Below are 12,937 nucleotides of genomic sequence, written 5' to 3' on the forward strand. Positions count from 1 at the left end.
AACACCTTTTATTTGAGTCCCATATTGTCATGATCGGTCCACTTTTATTTTTGGGTAGTTCTTTTGGTGTAAGGGGGAGGGTCCGACCCTTTCATTTAAGTCCCATATTGTCCCAATCGGTCCACTTTCATTCTTGGGTGGTACTTTTGGGGTAAGGGGGGCCCAATGGGTACTTAGACTCAAATTTTAATACCATATTCGTATTCTACTCTCCAATACCTTTAATTTGATACCTAAATTGTTCCGATCGGTCCAATTTTGATGTTGGGTTGTGTTTTTGACATAAGGGGGAGGGTGCGTCCCCCTTCCGAAATCAATAAATTATATAGCCGATTTCTCCTTTCTGTCCATATTCGCAATCTACTCACGAACACCTTTTATTTGAGTCCCCTATTGTCATGATCGGTCCACTTTTATTTTTGGGTCGTACTTTTGGTGTAAGGGGGAGGGTCCGTTCCTTTCATTTAAGTCCCATATTGTCCCAATCGGTCCACTTTCATTCTTGGGTGGTACTTTTGGGGTAAGGGGGAGGGTCCACCCCCATTGCGATATCAAATATAGCCAATTGCTTCTTCCGGACCACTCCCCAAAATCTGTGAACATTACAAAGAAATCGGTTTAGCAGTTATTGAGTCTATACGGAACAAACGAATTTACAAAACCACAAACAAACACAAAATCAGAAAAAAAGTAGAATTTTTCCTTCGACAGTCCCAAATTTAAAATCATGACATATAATGTAGCACTGTAGCTAAAAGTTTTGCTGGGATATGATTCTATCCAAAAATAATGAGTAGGTGCCATTTTCCTTTAAATTTCGATTACTTACATGGCTCCCACATATAGCGAATCTCTTTCCTCGTCCATGTGGAAAGTGCGATAATAGAGTTTCCCGCAATTAAATTCGCGCACATGATCTGGAATGAAAAAGGAAAAACTAATTATTTTCCATAATAATAAAAATCAAATAAATTTTAGACAATCTTCGGAATAATGAAGGATTTTGGAAAAAGCAATGCCTTATTTAACTGCATTCAAAAAATTTTAATTTAAATGTTGAATAATGTATTCTAAAGCTCAATCTTTACAATTCAGTCCGCACAATTAATTAAAAGATTTCCTTCTTAAACCCCCAAAACCTCTTTCATAAATGGGTCAACAAGGCCATAATCAATGTGGTCTTCATATTAAATGTTTAATAATTTAACATAAATACCCGCATAGATATGTGTGTTAGTTTTCACAACTATGCACACACACACACACACCCACACACACATGATTGTGAGAAAAGCATTTATGTATGCCAGAATGTTTGTATAGTTCGAGATTTGTTCAACGACAAAAACTGTTTACGTTAACAATTTGTTACCATAATTAATGGCTAACTACATTTCATATGGCGTCATTAGTGTTGGTCAGTAGCACAACAGTCAGCTCTCAATTCCCCTTGCCACCATCTACGTATGTATGAGTACGGGCCAACATGAGAAACCGAAAGGACAAGCAGACGTACATTTTAGTTGATACTGGTCATGTTTGTGAGTGATAATTTGTTTATTTGCTCGTTGTTGACAAAAGTAACAACAACAACAACAATAGCTTATGTACCCATTCGGACAATAACAAGCGGAAAATTAGCAGAAGAAAATTAATGAAAGTAAGCAGAAAGTTGAGTGAAATCGAATACGCATTTCGGAAATGAGCAAACAATTCATTAAAGCAGACAGAATAAATTAAAGAAAGACACAAGTAAATAGAAGAAAAAACTAAAATAAAATAAAAAAAAAAAATAATAAAAAAGACAAATTAAAATGAAATAAAAAAAAACACGTGTTAAGTTCGGCCGTGCCTAACCTTGGAAACCCAACACCAGGGATAAATTAACCACCCTCCTTTGCAACAACTCCCCTACCATATCCATAGTATTATGCAAATGGGTCAAATTTGATTCAGATTCCCGGAAGAATTCTTATAAAAGTCATAGTTTCAGCGAAATCGGGCATCAAATCCGCTTTTTATGTAATAAAGACCCTTATTTGGAAAATCGGTCTATATAGCACATAAATCAAAATATAGTCCGTTCTGAATCATATGCTGGTCGGATGACGGGAGGCTTAATACAAACTACTGGCTAAAATTCCAACGAAATTGGCTAATAAATGCATCTTTTATGGGCTTAAGACCTTTAATCGGCAGATTGGTCTATAGGGCAGCTGTATCTGAATATAGACCGAACTGAGTCGGATGTCTGGAGGCTTTTAACAACTCACTATATATTATTGGGTTGCCCAAAAAGTAATTGTGGATTTTTCATATAGTCGACGTTGACAAATTTTTTTACAGCTTGTGACTCTGTAATTGCATTCTTTCTTCTGTCAGTTATCAGCTGTTACTTTTAGCTTGCTTTAGAAAAAAAGTGTAAAAAAAGTATATTTGATTCAAGTTCATTCTAAGTTTTATTAAAAATGCATTTACTTTCTTTTAAAAAATCCGCAATTACTTTTTGGGCAACCCAATATTTTAGCGATAAGTGAGCTTAAAACCCTAAATCGCAAATCGCTCAATATGGCACCTATATCTAAATTTTGTCCGATCGCGGTCCATATCGGGTGTCATGATGGAATGCTTAAAACAACTCACTGTTTCAAGTTTCAGCGAAATCGGGTTATAAATGTCACTTTTATGGGCTCAAGACCCTCAATCGGCAGATCGATCTATATGACAGCTATATCTTAAAATTCTCCCATCTGGACCATAGTTAGGTGCGATGACGGAAGGCTTTTAACAACTCACTGTTTCAAGTTTCAGCGAAATCTGATTTTAAATACAGCTTTTTTGGACTCAAGACCCTTACTCGGCAGATCGCTATATATGGCAGCTATATCTGAATAAAGACCGATAGGAACCCTATTTGACTAGGATATCTGGAGGCGTTAAATTTCAACAAAATCGAATAATAATTGCGGCTTTTATGGGCACTATACCCTAAATCAGCAGATCGGTCTATATGTCAGTTATAACTAAAAATGGTCCGATCTGAACCACATTTGAGTCGAATGTCGGGAGACTTAAATGAAGTCACTGTTTCTAATCTCATCGATATCGGATAATAAATGCGCTTTTTAGAGGCATAGGACCCTAAACCGGCATATCGGTCTATATGGCAACTACATGCAAATATCCTCGGTTTGAATATCGAGGGCCCTATTACATTTTCCAGTTTCAAATTTCAGCGAAATCGGAAAAATGTGGTTTATACGGGCTTAAGACCCTAAATCGCCAGATCGGTCTATGTGGCAGCTATATCCAAACATAGTCTGATTTGGCTCAATGCAAATAACTAAATCCTTAATTGTTCTCCAAAACACTCCCTATGTCGATTCATGTCTGTTATTATGTTCCCACCTATGTACTGGTATCTGTAGCCGCGAAAACAGGGCAATGACATAGGAAATGCTCATCATCTTTCCAACATGCGCTACACCAGCTATCACACGCCGCATCTTTTCTGCATTAGTGAGTTCGTAGTCCTATGATACCAGTTATGCTACCGAACCCTATAGAGGTCTCTCTCTCTATCTCTCTCTTACTTCCAATCAGTAATGACCTTGTCTTCTCACGATCCGGATCTTCCCACAGGATTTTTATCATCCTACCGACCATTTCGCTGTTCCCAATGTTATATGCGAATTCCACTTAAACTCGGACTGTGTTGCCACGCAAGGCTTCTAAGACTATCCAAGGTTATTGACAGCAGTCTTCTGGCCTACACGGCCAATTCGTCTACCCTTTTTGGATCGCTCTTACTCCGCTTTGGCCCGGCACCCAAACAATGGGGGTCATGCCATCCTCAGAGAACGCTTGTAAGTCCTACTAATACTCCACACCACCGCGTGAACACCACACCACCCGGCACGGGATAAGTATGAGCATCACACAGGCTGGAACTGAAATATGAGCTCCAATCGGTGTGGTGTTCTTCGTTATCACGAGAAGCTTCGCTGAAAGCTACCGGGCGAATTCACAGATAGCGGATAGTGGGATGTTTCATACGGAGCAGCTGCAACTGCAGTCGGGGACAATCAACGGGCGACTCCACAGTTTGCGGATAGTGGAATGCTCCATACGAAGTAACTGCAGCTATAGTCGCGGACAATAAGCGGTATCGAGTGTAGAGTCTCAGTGAGAGGCCGGTTGTGACTGGCCCTAGCTTAAATACTGAGTGCCTATGATGCTCGCCATGTTTCTTGCCGCTGCGATATCTATCAGCCTCAACCCATTAATTGACGTTATTTCGTTGAGGCTAAACTTTCTGACTGTTGGACAAAAATGTTTTGTATTCTCTCTCTTCGCGCTCGTAGAAAATATCCTTGGTCTGCTCTTCCTTGTCTTCCGTCGGGGCATGGGCACAAATAACTCTGATGTTTAAGAATTAGCCTTTTATATGGATTGTGGCTAGCCTCTCATCCACCGTAGTAAAGCTTGAGACAAGGTGTTTCAGTCTCCGACTAACCACAAATCCACAGCCAAATTTATGCCTCGCGTTATGGCATCTATAGTCACCATTAGGTGTTGTAGTGAAGTCATTCCCAGTCCATCACACTTCTTGTAAGGCTGTAATATCTGCCTTGTACTTTTCTAATTGCAAATTTACTTTTGCCATGAAGGGGCAAACTTCTCACATATCAATGAGTGCAGTCTGATTCAAGCTCAAGCTCAATGATAAGGGGATTTCTTTTTATAGCCGAGTCCGAACAACGAGCCGCAGTGCCACACCTCTTTGGAGAGAAGTTTTACATGGCATAGTACCTCACAAATGTTGTCAGCATTAGGAGGGGAAAACCACCGCTGAAAATTTTTTCTGATTTTTTTTTTCTCGCCAGGATTCGAACCCAGGCGTTCAGCGTCATAGGCGGACATGCTAACTTCTGTGCTACGGTGGCCTCCTATACTCCTAGTATTGGGTTGCCCAAAAAGTAATTGCGGATTTTTTAAAAGAAAGTAAATGCATTTTTAATAAAACTTAGAATGAACTTTAATCAAATACATATTTTTTACACTTTTTTTCTAAAGCAAGCTAAAAGTAACGTGACCCCCCGAAAATTTCGAATTTTCACTATGAAAATTTTAAAATGGCTCTATCTCATAAACTATGCGTCCTAGAGGGAAATGGGCCATAATTCGTGACCCCTCCGAAAATTTGAAGTGTTCACTATCAAAACTTTAAAATTGCTCTATCTCCCAACGCCGACTATATGAAAAATCCGCAATTACTTTTTGGGCAACCTACTTTTCTTACACCGATGTTGATTTTTGGAATTTTTTTTTTGTAGAATTCCCGATGATGGGTTTCCAAGATTCGGTCCGGCCGAACTTAGCACATTTTTATTTGTTTTTCGCTTATTTTCCCTTTGTCCAAAGAAGGAATCACCTCCTAGGGCACTAGCAATGTCTAATATTTATATTCCCAAAAATCTGAAGGACGTTGAAAACAATGTCCACGCTGGTTGGCTAATAAGTAAATATTTATCGTCGCTATTATGGAATTATTCAAATAGCTCATAACATGTGTGTGTGTGTGTGTGCGATTGTGGACATAAGCACACACATTAAAGTAGCCTGACATATAGTATTGAAGAGAAACTAGGAAAGTATTTGTTAAAGGCCACCTTCAACACATTCATATGCTTTTCATGGTATCCTACGTAAATAGCCTAATGAAATACAAATTGTTCATTGTGATTTTAAGCAGAAACAGTACACAAACCCATACATACAGGGACATGGCAAGTACTTAAATATGCCTAACCACACACACACATACATACACACTCACTCTACTGCCTGTAGGTCACATAGCATAGAATAAAGGCATCCTTAGGATAGACTTAAGAGCGATCCAAGAAAGAGAAAGAGATTCATTGTCTTTGCGGTTAGTTTTATGAATGTATTTTTGGTTTTTCGATATTTACTTTTATGCCCGTCATTCCTCGTTTATGGCATTGTTTGTGCTGCACATGTGTATGTACATGCGTAAATATTAATTATATTAATTAAATCATTGTTTATTCGTATTAGGCGAAAGAGGGAAGATATATTTAATATGTGGTCTATATCAATGTACAAAATATTGTGGTTTTCCAAGCAATTTGTTCATAAATTATTCCAAAAATATTTCACTTGCTTTGCTGTGATAGAAGTTTCATAGATAAAGATGAAGTTGCCTTTGAGCGAAAGGAATTCGAATTTCTCCAGATTGATGTGTAGGCATTATTTAGTTGGAGAAGCAGGGGTAATGAACAAAACCACAATGGCGCCAAGAAAAAAAAAAACTGGCAAGAGTTTAAATGGGAAATAGTTATGGTATTTAAGCTGATTTATAGTTGAATGATGTTTAAATTTGCTTTGCTGGCAACCAACCACATCCTTTGTACATTACCAGACAAAGGCGACAAAATTCCTGCTTTCATTAATTAAAGGGCAATTTGAAATAGTAAACTTAATTTAAGACGTCTTAAGGCATAAACTAATTTGTGGTTTAAACATATTGGGTTGCCCAAAAAGTAATTGCGGATTTTTTTTAAAAGAAAGTAAATGCATTTTTAATAAAACTTAGAATGAACTTTAATCAAATATACTTTTTTTACACTTTTTTTTCTAAAGCAAGCTAAAAGTTACAGCTGATAACTGACAGAAGAAAGAATGCAATTACAGAGTCACAAGCTGTGAAAAAATTTGTCAACGTCGACTATATGAAAAATCTGCAATTACTTTTTGGGCAACCCATACATGTGTTCTCTACCTCTGCAATGGAACAAAGGGAATGTGGTCGAAAATATACGAGTATCATATAATACAGATGGTATGAAAGGATTTGTGGCTACTTCCCTTCTCTTGTCCCTTGTGATTAGATTTTGTTAGTGCAGTGCAATGCAGGGAAAGTCAATGCAGTCTAAAAAACAGGGAGCAGACGATGAGATCATCACCTACTCCTAAGATGCCCATTTACTGGAGGACCAATGATTGAGGTAATCCAGATAAACCTCCACCGGAGCGAGACTGCTACACACACGCTCTGATGGAGAAAATCAGCAAGGGCAAGATTCATATTGCCTCATTCAGGAGCCATGGACGATCCGGAACAAAGTTTCTGGACTGAACCATATCAACTACCAATTATTCTATGCTAATATTGGTACTCGGCCGAGGATCTCCGTTTTTTGTCATAGAAATTTGAATTATACATTTTCCCCAGAGTTGTCAATATCAGATGCAACAGTGGTGAGACAGAGAGACGGTGGAGCATAGCTGGCATCACTTTATCTGCCTTTTGACTCTCCGACACCGCCACCCTCGTAGGAGCTGCAACGGCTGGTGAGGAAAACAAAAGAGACAGGAAACGAGGTTCTAATAGGGTGCAATGCGAACTCTCACCACATTTCGTGCGTGGGGTAGCACCAACACTAAAAAGCGGGGCCAAGCCCTGGCAGAGTCCTTGAATACTAACGACCTAATAACACCTAATTTCGGTAACACCGCTATCTTTGTAAATAGAATTAGGCAGGAGGTTTTAGATGTGACGATATGTTCCGAAAATCTGATCAATGAGTTTCAGAATTGGAGGGTCTCCATGGAACACTCTTTCTCTGACCATCGCTACATTAGGTTTAGAATAGCACGGCCAGCGCCCAATCCGATCACCTTCTGAAATAGGTTGAAAACCAACTGGACAAAATTCGGAAGGCTACTCAGAAGAAGACTTGGGCAATATAATTTAGATTCTCCAAGCATAGAAGATATAGACGAGAATGTCAACAGGATTACGACTGCACTGCGGGGATCCTTCGAAGATAGTTGTCCTCTTCGGGAAAGGAAATGAGCCCAAGAAAAACCCTGGATGACCAGGGAGATCCTGGGATCCTTCGAAGATAGTTGTCCTCTTCGGGAAAGGAAATCAGCCCAAGAAAAACCCTGGATGACCGGGGAGATCCTGGGATCCTACGAAGATAGTTGTCCTCTTCGGGAAAGGAAATCAGCCCAAAAAAAACCCTGGATGACCAGGGAGATCCTTCGAAGATAGTTGTCCTCTTTGGGAAAGGAAATCAGCCCAAGAAAAACCCTGGATGACCAGGGAGATCCTGGCATCCTTCACAGATAGTTGTCCTCTTCGGGAAAGGAAATCAGCCCAAGAAAAACCCTGGATGACCAGGGAGATCCTGGGATCCTACGAAGATAGTTGTCCTCTTCGGGAAAGGAAATCAGCCCAAAAAAAACCCTGGATGACCAGGGAGATCCTGGGATCCTTCGAAGATAGTTGTCCTCTTCGGGAAAGGAAATCAGTCCAAGAAAAACCCTGGATAACCAGGAAAAGAGGTCCGCAGATTTTCTAACAGAGCACGTCGTAAAAAAGCGAAAGTTTATTGGGATGTGTATTAGACACGACTCAAGGAATACAATAAGATTACCAGAGCGGCAAAAAGTGCCTCCTGGAAGCTTTTCCACGAACAGGTCGATAGCGTTGATGACGCCGCCATGATGAAAAAGTTTCTCTCCGAAAACCCATGTCCAAATTGAAACTTTAGTAGACGATATGGGAGTGAGAGCAGAGACAATGAAGGACATGTTGAGGCTTTGGATGAAAACCCATTTTCCACAAGATACGATAGGACTCACGGAGACAACGGAATCTTGGAATAATGAAGTTGATCGAAGGTTTATAATAATGGAATTTATGGTGAAGGCATCCTAGAGGAGCTTCAAACCATTTAAGTCACCCGAACCTGATGGAATATTTCCGGCGTTACTACAGAAAAAGGCATACTATCTGGCGCCTAGTCTGGCCAAAATTTTCACAGTGTAACTATGATTTTCATATACTCCGAAAGCAGGAGTATATGAAAGGCAGCAGGCAAGGGTGGTGTTTATACCTAAGCCCGGCAAGGCAAGTTATGCGACACCAAAGGCCTATAGGTCCATAAGCCTTACGTCCTTTCTACTCAAAATCATGGAACGTATTGTGGACACCATGATAAAGAGTATGACATCCAGCAAACTGCTCAAATACAAACAGCATGCCCATGTCAAGGGAAGGTCGGTGGAGGCTTCTCTGCACGAGGTTGGGCATAAAATAGAAGAATCCTTTGATGCCGAAACGTACACACTGGCGGTATGCATTGACATCGAGGGGGCTTTTAACAAAGTGCGAAGCGACACACTGATCCAATATTTGGACCAGTACCGGGTGGACCCGGTCCTTAGAAACTGATTAAACCAAATGCTGAGGAACAGGTGGATAAATTGTGTGTCCCATGGCATAAAAATAAGGGTGAAAGTGGCACAAGGCACGCCACAGGGGGGGGCATTTTATCGTCACTCCCATGGGTGATCACCATAAATGGCCTATTACGGATGCTGACTGAGGAGGGATTTGACTCCGTCTGCCACGAGTTGGTGTTATTATACTTCTAAGAGGTAAAGATCCGAACGAGCTATGCAGAAGGGCCGAAAGGGTCTTGCATATGTCATATGACTGGGCTAGACCCAGAGGTCTCAATGTTAACCCAGAGAAGACTGAAATATGCCTGTTCACGAGAAAGACGAAGGTGGGCGAATTTAACGCACCACGTTTCCCCTATAAGACGATTTTGATATCTGACAAGGTCAAATACTTAGGTGTAATCTTGGACAGGACACTGAATTGGAAGTGTCACATTCAGGAGCGTACTGAGAAGATTTTTTTTTTCACAGATTTTGGGTACTACGCAGACGAGACGTAAGCTCGAAATGGGGACTGAATCCTAGGATAGTTCACTGGCTTTCCAGGATCGTGATTAGACCAATACTTACTTACGCCTCAGTAGTTTGGTGGACTGCTATGGAGAAAAAGTGCAACATAAGGACCATACAACAGGTTCAGAGAATATGTTATCTTGGCATAGGCGGAGCGTTTAGAACCACGCCCACTAGGGCAATGGAGACTATTCTAGATATCCGACCCATTGACATACAGATTAAGTGTGAGGCAGCCACTGCGGCTATGAGACTTAGGGCGATGGGAGAATAGATAGAGGATGGGAGCAGCTCATACCATCGCGGTATAATCGAGGCGACGATAGGAAACCTGGAAGGAAGGAAAGCGGTTTCCGATCAGATACCTGAGATGAACCTTGAAGTCGAGTGCGAGGCACTGCTGCCAGCGGTACAGTCTTGTCTGTAAGGTCATATTACACCGGTGCATCAAAGCTAGAGGATAGAAAGGAACTGGGGGTCTTCATTGAGGACCCAGTGACTGAGATCGGTTTTAGACTGCCTGACCATAATAGGGTCCTTCAGGCGGAGAACCGGACGATGACGGAATGCGTGAGGTGGTGTGGTGTTATTGCGAAGACTTCGAGTATTAACATCTTTACGGACAGCAAACAGGCCTAGAACCCTCCTAGTATTGCCGTCTGGAAGATCATTTTACTCGGATGGATCATAGCTAGAGTACAGAGTGGGTGTCTACATTGAGAACCCAGGGACTGAGATCTGTTTTAGGCTGCCTGACCATAATACGGTCCTGCAGGTGGATATCCGGGCGATCACGGAATGCGTGAGGTGGTGTGGTGCTAACGCGAGGACGTCGAGTGTGAACATCTTTACAGACAGTAAAATTGCCATAAGGGCAATAACAACCAAGACGGTAAGGTCGCGAACAGTCTTGCAGTGTAAGAATGAGCTTAACGCCTTCTCTGAGGATGGCTCAATACGAATCGTTTGGATGCCGGGCCATAACGGAGTAAAGGGAAATGTAAGTGCAGACGATTTGACGCTGAATGTCAGAGGACTGCCGTCAATAAACTTGGTTAACCCGAAGCCTTTCGGGTCGACACAGTCCGAGTTAAGGGAGTGGGCGACGAATGCGCATGCAACATTGTGGAACAGCGAAACGGTCGGTAGGACGGCGAAAATCCTATGGGAGAATCCAGATCGTGAGAAGAAGAGGCTATTGCTGAAATGAAGCAAGAAGGAGGTCAGTATAGTTATTGGTATCATAACGGGACACATAGGACTACGAGCTCATTTCTGTAAAATCGGTGCGGCAAGTGATAGCATGTGTAGGGCATGCGGGAAGATGATGAGGCGTTGGAGCATTTCCTTTGTCATTGCCCAGCTTTCGCGTCTAACAGATACCGGCACTTAGGTGGAGACACAATATCAGACATAAACCAACTGAGGGGAGTGGCATTGAAAACAATTAAGGATTTTGTAAGTATTGGGGAATACCTAACTTAAATTTCTTTTTTTTCTTTTCAGAGGTTACTTTATAGTTTTTAGAGCGCACAACAAGCCGATTAATGGCTTAGGTGTATGTCCATAGTGGCATGGGGTGGATTAAGGGTCGTTGCACTGAGATTAGCATGTCCAGCTATGACACTGAACGTCTGGGTTCAAATCCTGGCGAGACCATCAGAAAAAATTTTCAGCGGTGGTTTCCCCATCCTAATGCTGGCAACATTTGTGAGGTACCAAGCCATGTTAAACTTCTCTCCAAAGAAGTATCGCACTGCAGTGCGCCGTTCGGACTCGGCTATAAAAAGAAGGCCCCTTATCATTGAGCTTAAATTTAAATGGAACTGCACTCATTGACATGTGAGAAGTTTGCCCCTGTTCCTTAGTGGAATGTTCATGGGCAAAATTTGCAATTTGCATTTTTATAACCTTCGTGGTGAGTATCCATAGTTCGGCCCGGCTGACCTTAACACGTTTTGACTTGATATTGTTAAATTATCAATTAAATGAATACAGTATAAGATAAATCCAAAAAGCAGTAGGATTTTCACCAACTAAAAAACCACTTTGTGTTAGTCCAAGAACAGAAGTCCTTAAAAAAATCACAACAAGAATATTAGCAATAATATTTTCCCCTTTCCTCTTCTGCCATTCACTTCTATGGACTGCCAGTCTTAAAAAAATTGTCTCCACCGGAAATGACAAAATATGAAAATTATATAAAAATCCTTTATGGCAGGCGCACACAACGGAAACTAGAACTTTTACTACTATTTTCTATTTTCACTTACAGTGAAGCTAGAGTATCATATAAAATAAATAAAAACTGTAATAACAATTCATGCGAATACAAGCCGACTTCCGTTTTGGCACATGTAAGCGACTTATAATTTTTTTTCATACTATTGATTTGCAAAGAAAATTTGTTGTACAGTCTTAAGAAAAAGGACACAATGGAGTTAACACCGGCCAAAAAAATATGTAAACAAGACATAGTGGTTGAGCTCAACTGAGGGAGTAGTATATATGGAGGATTTTGGACAATATTGAGAAGTCTACCCAGAAGGATAAGCATTACAGGCCAAATACTTTCGATTGCCCAAGCGTTGTAGAGATTGATTGCAGAGTCAATAGGAATACGACAGCAATAGTGGGATCCGAAGATAGTCCGCTTCGAGAAAGAAACTCAGGAGGGGAAAACCACCACTGAAAATTTTTTCTGATGGTCTCACCAGGATTCGAACCCAGGCGTTCAGCGTCAAAGACGGATATGCTAACCTCTGCGCTACGGCGGATTTCTATAAAAATCACCAGTAATTTTTAGTCATTAGAAAATCCTTCCTGCCAAATTTCGAGAGAAATCGGATAAAAAGTGACCGTTTTATTGCATTATTACTGAAAATCGGACGAACATATATATGGAAGCTATATATAAATCTGAACCGATTTCGACTAAATTTTGAAGATATTGTGGAAGTCGTCGAGGAAAGCGTTGTACAAAGTTTTTGGAAGATTGGTCAATAAATGTGCTTGCAGTAGCTGTAGGAGTAAAAATCGGGCGATATATATATGGCAGCTATATCTAAATCTGAACCGATTTCTATGAAATTCACCAGTAATATCGAGAGTCATTAGAAAACCTTTCTTGCCGAATTTCTATAAA

General features: G+C 40.8%; 1 protein-coding gene across 2 annotated transcripts in view; it reads right to left on the reverse strand.

Moving 5' to 3' along the window:
- The window catches only part of LOC106088330 (semaphorin-2A), a 411,928-nt gene that overhangs the window by 131,644 nt on the left and 267,347 nt on the right, over positions 1-12,937 (reverse strand). For both annotated transcript variants that reach the window (XM_059370110.1, XM_059370111.1), the window contains one exon: positions 830-917. In XM_059370110.1, coding sequence (XP_059226093.1) covers positions 830-917 — 88 coding nt within the window. The remainder of the gene's footprint in view (positions 1-829; positions 918-12,937) is intronic.

Source organism: Stomoxys calcitrans, chromosome 5 (assembly GCF_963082655.1).
Source record: "Stomoxys calcitrans chromosome 5, idStoCalc2.1, whole genome shotgun sequence".
In the NCBI taxonomy this organism is placed as follows: Eukaryota; Metazoa; Arthropoda; class Insecta; order Diptera; family Muscidae; genus Stomoxys; species Stomoxys calcitrans.